The sequence below is a fragment of the Cnephaeus nilssonii genome (genome assembly GCF_951640355.1).
Source record: "Cnephaeus nilssonii genome assembly, chromosome: 16".
In the NCBI taxonomy this organism is placed as follows: domain Eukaryota; kingdom Metazoa; phylum Chordata; class Mammalia; order Chiroptera; family Vespertilionidae; genus Cnephaeus; species Cnephaeus nilssonii.
In genome coordinates, this window is record NC_137087.1 from 38,886,063 (window position 1) to 38,898,000 (window position 11,938).

Here is an 11,938-nt window from a genome sequence, read left to right on the forward strand (position 1 = left end):
GCCCCGCCCGGCGGGAAGCTGTGCGGCTGGGCCGCGTGGGAAGAGGGGACCGCACGTGCGCTCCCCGCGGGGTCCGCGTTCTCGGCGTCTGCAGCGCTGGTTACCCATGTATTGGGGGCCAAGGCCAGCAGACTCGCTCCCCAGTTGGGATGCCAACACCCCCACTGGCGGCCTGCAGAGCACCCAGCCCACCCGGCGGCGGGTGGCTTTAGGCAGGGTAGGAGCCCGAAGAGCCCAGGAAGGCGCCAGGGACGGTCGCCCCGGTCACTCCGGGATCCGGTGTAGCCCAGCGTGCCTGGAGCTGGAAACAGTATTTGCATCTCAAAGCCCCCCTTGGAAACTCACACGCTACCCCGAGGTGTGGAACGGTCGGGAAGGACCGCTTCCAAAGGACCGGGGAGGGGCCTGCGCAGGGACGTGTGGTGACTTGCCCAAAGTGATGCCACGAGAGATGGAGCCAGGACTCGGGTCCAGACCCCCGGGCTTTCCTTCCACTGTCCCCGTCTCGTTATTCTGCTGGAGCTAAAGCCCCCATCCCCCTCTGCCCAGCCGGGGCTGCACGCCTCGGGTTATCGGAATCCGCCCGGCTGTGGCCAGGTCGCAGGGCGCCGGCCATGGAGGAATCGCCCCTGCGGTCTCCAGGGTTGGGGCTGAGTTGTGCAGGTTTGCACCTGAGGGACCTGGAGGCTGCTTGGACCCTTCGATTGGACCTCCATGACTCCCCTTGAGGGGGTTGGGTACCTGGGATCCAGGATCCTGCCTGATTCCCCCCGCGGCTCTCCCAGGGGGTCCTGGCCGGATCTCTCCGAAGAGTCGGGAAGGCCCCCCCTCCCCCGTTTTGCTCGGCTTCTGGACCTCAGTTTCCCCATCAGTGGGATGAAGCAGCTTGACGACCCCTGCACGCACTTCCCTTTGCTTCCCTGGCAGGTGGAAGGGGAGCCCACGCGGCGCCCGTAATTGGAAAATCAGGGAAGGCAGCTCAGTGCTGGGACCGCCCGTCGGACCCGAAAGGAGGGATTCCAGAGAGACTGCCGGGAAGCCCAGGGCTGGAGTCCACGCGCCCCGAGCTCCGGCCGGCGCCCGTCGCCACCTCGGAGCTCCGCACACCTTGGATGGGGGAGGCGGGCGGCTCCGAGGTCCGCGCCCCAGGAGGCGCGCTCCGGGGGAAGCCGCCACCGCGCCGCCTCTGCCTCCGCGCGGAACAAACGGTTAAAGATTTTGGGCAGCGCCTCGCGGTGGGGGAGGAGCCAGGGACCCAATCCGCAATTAAAGATGAACTTTGGGTGAACTAATTTGTCTGACCAAGGTAACGTGGGCAGCAACCTGGGCCGCCTATAAAGCGGGCGCGTGGCTGGGTTCGGAGTGCTGGCGGCGGCGGCAGGTGGCGCGGGCGGTCGCGGCGCGCCATGGGGCTCCCGGCGCTCCTGGCTAGTGCTCTCTGCACCTTCGTGCTGCCGCTGCTGCTCTTCCTGGCGGCGATCAAGCTCTGGGACCTGTACTGCGTGAGCAGCCGCGACCGCAGCTGCGCCCTCCCTCTGCCCCCCGGAACCATGGGCTTTCCCTTCTTTGGGGAAACACTGCAGATGGTGCTACAGGTAAGGGAGCTTGGGGCGGGACAGGACGATTCTCTGGACTCGGCTCCGGGCTTCCACCGAAGCCCGGGCAAGCGCCCACGGGAGGACGTGACCGCGGCTAGGACCTGGGCAAGCCCGAGGCGCGGAGCTCCCCGGCGCCCCCTCACGCCCGCCTCTCCACCGCTTTCCTTTTTCGCAGCGAAGGAAGTTCCTGCAGATGAAGCGCAGGAAATACGGCTTCATCTACAAGACGCATCTGTTTGGGCGGCCCACGGTGCGGGTGATGGGAGCGGACAACGTGCGGCGCATCCTGCTGGGGGAGCACCGGCTGGTGTCGGTCCACTGGCCCGCGTCGGTGCGCACCATCCTGGGCTCCGGCTGCCTTTCCAACCTACACGACTCCTCGCACAAGCAGCGCAAGAAGGTGAGGGCGGAGGTGAAGGCTCCTGGACCGGAAAGGGGACCCCAGTCGCCGGAGGGGCTCGTGCGGAGAGATGCCGGGCGAACGCTAGCTGCAGGAGGCGTCGGCTGGGACCCTCTCCAGCCCAGTTTAGCTTTCACAGCCCCGAAGTGCCTTGAGTCTGGCGGAGCTGGGGTGTCTGGAAGGGGTCCCCGGAAGATGAGAGGCATGGGACCGGGTTTTAACCTTCTCCCCTCCTTGGGGCCCAGGTAATTATGCGGGCCTTCAGTCGTGAGGCGCTCCAGTGCTACGTGCCGGTGATCGCCGAAGAAGTGGGCAACTGCTTGGAGCAATGGCTGAGCTGCGGCGAGCGGGGCCTCCTGGTCTACCCCCAGGTGAAGCGCCTGATGTTCCGCATCGCCATGCGCATTCTGCTGGGCTGCGAGTCCCGTCTGGCCAGCGGCGGGGACGCCGAGCAGCAGCTCGTGGAGGCCTTCGAGGAAATGACCCGCAACCTCTTCTCATTGCCCATCGACGTGCCCTTCAGCGGGCTGTACCGGGTAATGGCGGCGTGCAGGGTACGGAGCTAGGGGAAGGGGGTGCGGGCGCCCGGCCTAGCTCACCGCGGTGCGCTCTCTGCGCTCAGGGCCTGAAGGCGCGGAACCTCATCCACGCGCGCATCGAGGAGAACATTCGCGCCAAGATCTGCGGGCTGCGGGCGGCCGAGGCGGGCGCGGGCTACAAAGATGCGCTGCAGCTGTTGATCGAGCACTCGTGGGAGAGGGGAGAGAGGCTGGACATGCAGGTGAGTGGCAGCCCCAGAAGGAGCCCTGCGGCGTGTGGGCTCCTGGTTTTCCAAGTGCGACTCCTGGGACCCCCAAAGCGCTGGCCTGGGGCCCAGCTTCCCGCAGTGGGCAGCCTTCCCGCCCCTCCGCGATAGGGAAGTTGAGACGCCGGGTAGGAGAGGAACAGGGAGCATCCCCTAACCCTTCTTCCAGGTGTGAAAGGGAAAGTTGGAATTTGCCAAATGTAAATAAAGAATCTTAGGCGAGCTTAATGCAATTAAGGCTTTAATGCAAGAGTTCCCGGTAGAGTGGGATTTTACTGGCCTTCCTGTTTCAGCTAAACTAATAGGACGTTGCATTTTTTTTTTAATGTTGCTTTCCTTGATTTTCTGTCAGCAAAACTTAGCCCTTCTCCTCTTCCCTCCAGAACCCTCAGTTGGGTTCTGAGTAATTCGCCCCTCTGTACAATTAACACGCAGACCTGTACAAACGTTCATCTTACTCCACGTTCAGGCACTAAAGCAATCTTCCACGGAACTCCTCTTTGGGGGACACGAAACCACCGCCAGTGCAGCCACTTCTCTGATCACTTACCTGGGGCTCTACCCTCATGTTCTCCAGAAAGTGCGAGAGGAGCTGAAGAGTAAGGTAGGGGGTCTGGGGGGACCTTACTACTTTAAGACATCCCGCTGCTCCCTAGCTAACTTCCCAACAAGTAAGTGTGTATTGTAAAGTGTGGGTCCCAGGGGTGGTGGGTGAACCCGTGGGGAAAGAATTCTCTTTGTGAATAAGAAGGGAGGAATCTTGAGCTCTGATCCCGCTCAGGCAGGGTTTGAACCTTGTGTTCCTACCCTATCGCCACCTCTTGCAGAACCTTGGAGATTTTCAGATAGGTTCCACTTTTCTTGGATTTGTGTGTTCAAGGGCACGAATTAGGGGACTTCTGGGTAGGTAGCAGCAGGTGGTGGTGGTGATGGGGGAGGGGAAGAAGCTTGGTGGTTCTAACTGGTGAGCCGCATTCTCTTGGAATTGTACATAGACAGTGGATTTGGGCCAAGGGGTGGAGGCACACGGTCACTAGCTGCTCAGTGTTTCCCCCTCCCCTCTCCCATCAGGGGGCCCTTTGGGTCTGGTCTCCACTTAAGCCCTGTTTACATCTGTTGAGCTGATGTTACTGGAGCACAAAATAACCGTTCACCTCTGCATGGCTGTTTTGATAGGATTTACTTTGCAAGAGCAATCAAGACAACAAGTTGGACATAGAAACTTTGGAACAGCTTAAATACATTGGGTGTGTTATTAAAGAGACCCTTCGACTGAACCCCCCAGTTCCAGGGGGGTTTCGGGTTGCCCTTAAGACTTTCGAATTAAATGTAAGTTACAAGTTCTCTCCTCCCCTTTTGTTGTGGTTTTACATCTCCCCTCGCTTCCCTGCACATCGGCTTCAATTCCTTCATGCTTTTGATAACAGTGTCCTGCCCCAAGTGGACACATTTCAGCCACCTGAATGTCTGCCTGTCCTTCCCTCCCACCTTTCCTTTTAACTCATAACTCTTTCAAAGATATCGGTGATAGCTTTTTGTTGTTGAAAGTTAGATTTCAGTTTGCCGGCCTTCAGGACTTCTTCATCTTTTGCAGGGATACCAGATTCCCAAGGGCTGGAATGTTATCTACAGTATCTGTGATACTCACGATGTGGCAGACATCTTCACCAACAAGGAGGAATTTAATCCTGACCGGTTTATGCTGCCACACCCCGAGGATGCATCCAGGTTTAGCTTCATTCCATTCGGAGGAGGCCTTAGGAGCTGTGTAGGGAAGGAGTTTGCAAAAATTCTTCTCAAAATATTTATAGTGGAGCTGGCCAGGCATTGTGACTGGAGGCTTCTAAATGGACCTCCTACAATGAAAACCAGTCCCACCGTGTACCCTGTGGACAATCTCCCTGCAAGGTTCACCCGTTTCCAGGGGGAAATCTGATGGCGGGAATGCCTACGCCTCGGACTCATTGGAAATGTACATATGAGTTTTTACATAGTGTCATGTTGATTCTATTATATTTAATTTCTAAATGTATATTATAATATTTATGTGTCTCTGCTACAGTACCGCAGTCTTTAAATATTAAAATAATGAATTTTGTATAGTTTCCAAATAAAGTAAAATTTGAAGGTGCTTGCTCTTGTATTTAAGATTCTTGTGCGGGAAAACTCACTGGTTTAATATTTGTATTTATTATATTTAACCAGATTTCTAAATGTCTACACACATGGCTTTATTTGTCATCTGTGCATATCTACTTTCTGTGAGGAAGACACTTTAGCTGCTTTTTCTTTTAACAGTTATTAGAAAATACATATGTGGATGTGCGTGTTAGTCTAAAGATAACTTTCCCTATCTATCAAAGATAATTTTAGATTGGGGGGGGGGGTTGTTTTACTTTAGAGAAAGATGACTTGGAAAAGATAACACTTTTGAGAACAACCATATTCTAATATAACACCTTCAGCCATAAATTCTATATTCAATAACGTTTCCATGTTATGACACATCACTACAACTGTTTCCTGAAGTCAAGGTTTTAGGTGAGACAAAGCCAGTCACTCCAGTTACTGACTAAAGTGAGACCAAAAATCACTGGTGTGTCTCCTTTACTCAGAAGTTGCCATAAAAGCAAGTATTGGGAAAGGCCAGTCTCTGGTTCAGATAAGTGAGTCCAGGTTTTCTTTATTGAAAATAAGGCAGGAGGAGTAGATTTAGCAAACTGACAGATAAAGTTTTTATCTGTGCTGGGCCATAGGGTGTGAGCCTGACATGACTGATAAAATGGCCCAGTCCTGACCCTGTGAACCTTGGCTAACCCCCGGCAGAGCACAGTTTTGTCACATTTCTGACCCTGGCACAGCCATGTTCTGAGCGGAAGGCCAGACTCCATCCAGAAAGGTTAGCCCCGGTGACTTGCTTATGCAAGCACATTTTCGGTTTTGAAATGGCACATTCTGCTTACTGAACCTCTGATGGCTTGTAGGTTTTGGACTTTAAAGTTTTCATTGCAATTTTAGGATTTGGCAATGCTGCAGAAACTGGGTGGTCTAAATAGGTGTTTGAAAAGGGTCTGTCTACAATTAGAGTTACATGTTCTACCTGACTTTAGTGTTTTAGGTAGAACTTCTATTGTATTTACTGTTGGAATCCTTTGATTTTTAAGGGGTGTTTACAGAACGTATAGTGCCCATAATAACCTTAAAATACCTTTATTTTAAAAGCAGAGACGGTGCTGTGCAGAGGTGACCCCTCCCCCGATAGCAGTCGCCATGGGTCATTCCAGCCAGGAGCACACTGGCTGGAGGACATTATCTCAGATAATTTATACAAGGCCAGTTGTTAAGGGTTTCAGTACTTTTTAGTTTGCTAGAAAACAGCCTTTCAAAACGTTTCTGGTGACTCCATGACCGCCTGTCTCTTAAAAGCAGAGAGTAGAAAGAAATTTGAACCATTTTAGCATATAATTCAATTTTTAAAATCCAGCTTTATTTTTTATCTGGAGAGCTTTGAGGAAAGTGCTCTGGCTTGCATTTCTCAGGGCTACATTAAGCCCAATTACACTCATTGATTACAGAGCGTTGCAGAATTCACCTGAAAATACGTTAAAAATAGAATCTTTGTTAATGTGCTTAGTGCTGAGTCAAGGCAGTTGAGCGTGTGAGGCAGAATCAATGCTCATGGGCTGTCGTATTGTGTATTAAATGGGCCTGGGTCGCAGCTATCTGGGGCAAGCATGTTTTATGGCACAGGCACCTCCGCCCCATGGAGAAGTGTTCTGGGAGGAGGCCATGGTGCTAGAGTTAGACTTGCCCAAAGTCGCGGAAGGCGGGGAGACCACTGTGGAAAAGGACTCTTAGGAGCTCCCAGGGGCATGGCACACGATGGAAGGGCACATGGCAGGGACGGGTGGATCGGCCAAGCTGGTGAGGTTGATGCCCTCTGCCTCCCCTTCACACATGCCCTTTGCATTGGCCACCTCTCATCCCCTGATCTTCAATCAGGGGTGTGGTGCCACCAGGGACAGGCCATTGTCCAGGCTGGCACGTGAAAGCCTTCAGCTGGGTCTGTAATTTGCACTCAGAGGGATTGTAGTCTTCACCTCACTGAGCCCTTGGAGGCCCAGAGCGGGACTGTGATTTGCCTGGGGCCACCAGGGAGTGGCAGAGCAAGGACAGGCCTCCTGCTGCTTCCCACCCATCCACCCTTTCTTTTTCTCAACGGCTAACAACACCTGCCTAATTTCTCTCCAGCTCTCTGCTGCGGACATCTACACCCAGGGGTCTCCACCCCCTAACTTCCCTTCCGATCCCCTGCCACCGGGCCCCTGCCCTGTGACAGCCTAGATCAATTCTCTTACAGGCCCTCAGAGACAACTGGTGAAATGGGAGCAGTGACAGGGAGTGGCTACTCCCCCAGATCTCTAATCTCCTGAGAGGTTTCAGGGTGCTTTTCACACCTTGCCACCCCCCAGAGGTCCACAAGGGGGCGGGCTTCTCCCTTCTATGCCAAGCACAGGTCCCAGTGGTTTTCCCCACCAGTGTCCGCGAAATCCGACTTCCACAGATTCTGGCCCAGGGGCCTGCGTTCACCCCAGACAGTGAGAGGCTACAGACCACTTAGGGCTTAGCGAATACTCAGCCTCAGGTCTGCTCAAGGCTGCCTGGCCTCTCCGGGAGGGTCACCCTAGGCTGGGTCGATCTGGATCATCATTCAGCCCCGTCCACTGGGGCTCCAAGTCAGCTGGCTCCTGTTCCCAGGGTTGCCCACACTCTGCCCATGCTCTGACCTGTGTGGCTCTCACTACCCTTGGAAAACAGCTCTCGGTGTGGGGGAAGCAGGAAGCATGTTTTTCAGAGGACATGAGCACACTAGTCAGTGTTCAGTTGACCTTAACCAGGTAGAGGAGTCATCCCCCAAAGCATGGTGTGAAGAATCAGGGGTGTTTAGAGATATTTTGATGGCCTGACCTTCAAATAAAGGGCTGTTGCAGAAAATCTGGGTTCGGGCCTGTTCTGAAGGACAGAGCATGCACTTAGGAGGGTCAGTGAGAAGGAGATGTGAGCACCACGTAAGGAAAGCATTTAGAGACAACTGGAGCCCTTCGGTGATGACACGGCTGCCTGTGAGAGAGCAAGCTCCCAGTCACTGGAGGCATCCGAACTGGAGCTGGATAACTGAGCCGCCGCAGGACTCTGACACTGAGGGAGAGCTGGGTTAGGATGATTAGAGTGATTCTCTGGGAACTGATTCTGTATGAATTCGGTTCCTCACATACCTCCTTTACGTTGAAATGCTAATGAACTCCAATCTAGGGAGACAGGACATCCCCACATCCTCTTTGGGCAGCGTTCAGCAGTCCTTGGTGATCATTCTGCCGAACCTCCCAGGCGATGTGTGGTGAGAGCCCAGCGGCCTGACCCATGACCTCAGACGCTGAGTCCCTGTGTTAATTGCTCCGGAACCTCTCCCTGCCTGGTGCCCTGGGGCTTCCAGCTTCAGCATCTGCTCCAGCACCCCTCTGCACCCCCCCGCAGCTGTGCCATACTGACCATCCACTTGACCTGGCTTCTGGGGTAACACCTGGCAACATTCCCAGTGCTCCTGCTCCCTGGTCTCTGAGATGCCACGCATTGACATTGGACTTATCCCGACTGTCCTTTCTCTCCGCCTCCTGAAAAGACTCAAAGGCAGGAACTGTATCTCATCACTGGAATCTTGTAACAGCCTATTCTCACACGCCCCCCTGCCTTTTCCCCAGACAGGCTTGCACATAGTAGGTGTTCTTTGAGAGAGAAAGAGTCCTGGGCCGAGCCACACATTCAGCTAATGTGTCTCCAGCTTCGCGGTGCCATATTTTTCTTTGAAAAGTGAAACTTTCACCCTTGGAAAATCTCAGTGGCCGCAAGCTTACACGGCTGTGGTTTAACAGCATGTCACATTCCTGAAACCAACGCTCCATGGGTATTTGGCCAAACAAGCTTTCCTTCGTTTGAAGTAGAGTCAACTTGAGTTAGAACCCTGGGACAGGGTGGAAACTTAGCCCTGCGTTACGCGGTGGGTTTTCTGGGTGAGAGTTATCGTGTTGCAATATTCATAACCACCTACCCACAACACAGGAGCTGAGCCACACTGCACGATTTCTCACCACTGCCCACCCCCTCCCTGCTCCATGGAGAGGTTAGAAATCTATTCTCATTTCTGACCATAGATGCTTCAAGATTTTTACCTGAAGACACGAATGGGGTCACTTAACTCAAAGACATTTCAAAAGAGGACAAGGTGTTTTGCTTATAATAGATATTTGACTAAACACATTGACTGATTCATTAAGTCCAGTCCAATGTAACAGTGACTGATTTAATGATAGAGGAGGGATTCCGTAGTCTGAAATGGAAAGTTTGTTTAATGTCAATTAATCACAGACTTTTAGAACTAGAAGAGAGATCGCCGATGCCCTGTAGTTTACACCTGAGAAATCTGAGGCTCAGAGAAATATAAGGTCACAACGGAGAATCATCGGGACTGGCTGTCTGGTGTCCAATACATTGTAGGATTAGCCCTTAATTAAAACAACAACAACAACAACAACAACCCACTATATTGTTTACTTATATGTGTGTCAGGAGAATATGGGCAGATGAGCAGATTATTTGAGACCAGATTGCTTCCAGGTTCTTGCTCCCCGCTGTGCCTGTGAGTTGTGTGGCCGCCACAGGATTTGATACAAAGCCTGACAGAGGTACAGACGGATGGCATTTCTGGTGGGGTTGGGGCTGGGTCTGCATGTTGGTAGAGCTGGACCCTTGGGCATTTTGAGCTCCTTCTGCTGAACATCAGAAAAAATGATTTCTGTTATGGGTTCAATTGTATTCCCTCACCACCACCCCCCCCCTCTAAATATGTTGAAGTCCTAACCCTCAGCACATCAGAATGTGACCTTATTTTGAAATAGGGTCTTCACAGAGGTAATCAAGTCAAAATGAGTTCTTAGGGTGGGCCCTAATCCAATCTGACAGGAAATTGGACACAGGGACAGACAAGCACAGAGGGAAGATGATAAGATGGTACAAGAAGAACGCCATGTGAAGATGGAGGGCTGAAGGGCTGTATTTACAATTCAAGGAGGGCCAAGATTCCCCACAAACCACTGGAAACCAGGAAGAGTCAAGGAAGATGCCACTATACGTTTTAGAGGGAACCAACACCTCGATTGTTCTAGCCCCCAGAACCTCTCAGAACTGTGAGACAATACATTTCTGTTGTTGGTTCCCAGTTTATGGTACTTTTTTATGGCAGCCACAGGAAACTAGTACAGTTCCCAAAGGCAAGGAATCTTATTTGTGAGAAACAGTGATTCTCAAACTTTAATATGTATCAGAATCCTCTGGGTTCCACTCCAGAGTTTTTGGATAGACCACGTTGCCAGGTGATGCTGATGCTAATGCTGCTGGTCCTGAGACCATAGTGAGGACCGCGGGTGGAAAGGCTTCCCATCTCTGAGTCAAGGATCACAGACTCAGGAGGGCCAGCAGGTAATGTTACAAGGGACCTGCGCCAGGGAGAGAGACGTCTGGAGGTGCTGGGTGTGCTGATGCAGGGCGTACCAGCCCCTGCCTATCTGAAGGGGCAGGTGCTGGTTGGCCCCTGCCTATCTTTGTCCTGTAGAATGAAAGCCCTACCAATGTTTAGAAGATGCTGGAAATTCAGATTTGCATGGAAATATCCTGTTTTCTGGATGTTGGAAACTAATTCACATTTTTAAAAACTACCCAGCCAAAACAAAAACAAAACAAAACAAAACACCCACACTTGTTTGTGGCCTGCTGGCTGTCAACTTCTTGGGTCTTTGATCATTGGGGAGTTTCCAGAGTGCTTGACTGAGGGTGGCTTCGCTGGGTGGTTCCTTCTCCGAGTCTCTCATCAAGTTGCAGTCAGGATGGTGGCTGGGGCTGCATCATCTGAAGGCTTGACTGAAGCTAGAGGATCCACTTCCAGGTTGGCTCCCTCACCCAGCTGTTGGCTGGAGCCTCAGGACCTTGCTATACAGATCTCTTCTTAGGACTGCTTGGGTGTCCTCACAACGTGGCAACTGGCTTCCCCTAGAGCAGGTGATCTGCAAAACCAGTAAGACAGAGGCCTTAATTTATTTTCTTCCCTTTAAAAAAACATGCTTTTATTGATTTGAGGGGGGGGGGACATCGATGAGAGAGAGAAACATCGATTGGCTGCCCCCTGCACACCCCTTACTGGAGATGGAGCCTGCAACCCAGGCATGTGGCCTGACTGGGAATTGAACCCTGACCTCTTGGTGCATGGGACAGCGCTCAACCAACTGAACCACACCAGCCAGGGCCTCAATTTCTTTTATGACCTGGCCTTGGAAGTTGTTCTCCATCATTCCCACAATATCCCATTGATTACACAGGTTACACTATCTAGTGTAAAGAAGAGCCACATGAGGATGCGAATTCTTGGAAGGCAAGAATTATTTGGGCTTATCTCAGAGGCTGGCTGCCACATCAGTTCTTGAGTACATGAGTAGACTTTTTTCCTGCCCCCTCTTTAAACATTTTTATCTCTTTTCTGGGCAGTGTAATATTTTCTAATATTACCTAATAAGTATATCTAATATCATGTAATAAATTTGATATTATCTAACATTATATCTATAACTAGAGGCCCGGTGCATGAATTCGTGCACAGGAGGGGTCCTGCTGGCCCTCCACCATCTGGCCGAGCTGGCTGGGGGGAGGAGCTGCAGGCAGTTGGCTGGCCGCCCCTCCCCCCCATAAAACTCCTGGTTGAGGGGACAATTTGCATATTAACCTTTTATTATATAGGATAATAAAAGCATAATATGCTAATTAGACGGGACATCCTTCCAGGAGTCCTTCCAGACAATCCTCCGGATGAAGCCAGGGCTGCGAGGGAAGCCCCAGTCCTGGGTGCCAGAGGAAGCCGGTGCCAGCAGCCAGGGGAATTAAGGCCTACTCTTACATGAATTTCATGCATGGGGCCTCTAGTAACAATATAATCAGATAATATTATCTAATAAATTAATAATTTCTAATTTCTAGTATTTTCATTGTGACCTATCACCTATGGGCATTTACAGCTGCCATCAGAAAAATCTA

At 52.1% G+C, this 11,938-nt stretch overlaps 1 protein-coding gene across 2 annotated transcripts; it reads left to right on the top strand.

The window, feature by feature from the left end:
• Window positions 1-1,167: 1,167 nt before the first annotated feature.
• Window positions 1,168-4,867, top strand: CYP26A1 (cytochrome P450 family 26 subfamily A member 1). Of its 2 annotated transcripts, none has more exons than XM_079793001.1 (7): window positions 1,168-1,595; window positions 1,774-1,998; window positions 2,244-2,534; window positions 2,621-2,779; window positions 3,273-3,407; window positions 3,980-4,132; window positions 4,398-4,867. In XM_079793001.1, the coding sequence occupies exons 1-7, from the start codon at window positions 1,407-1,409 to the stop codon at window positions 4,737-4,739; spliced, it is 1,494 nt and encodes a 497-aa protein (XP_079649127.1). In that variant the 5' UTR covers window positions 1,168-1,406; the 3' UTR covers window positions 4,740-4,867. The 2 variants fall into 2 exon arrangements, with proteins under 2 accessions (XP_079649127.1, XP_079649128.1); XM_079793002.1 differs by having other exon boundaries at window positions 2,370-2,534.
• Window positions 4,868-11,938: the final 7,071 nt, after the last annotated feature.

What these genes read in the sequence shown, in the direction of transcription:
- CYP26A1 (XM_079793001.1), top strand. Translation starts at nt 1,407, where the DNA reads ATGGGGCTCCCGGCGCTCCTGGCTAGTGCTCTCTGCACCTTCGTGCTG. An exon ending in CGCACAAGCAGCGCAAGAAG is followed by an intron (nt 1,999 to 2,243) that starts GTGAGGGCGGAG and finishes CTTGGGGCCCAG; the next exon opens with GTAATTATGCGGGCCTTCAG. An exon ending in CCTTCAGCGGGCTGTACCGG is followed by an intron (nt 2,535 to 2,620) that starts GTAATGGCGGCG and finishes CTCTGCGCTCAG; the next exon opens with GGCCTGAAGGCGCGGAACCT.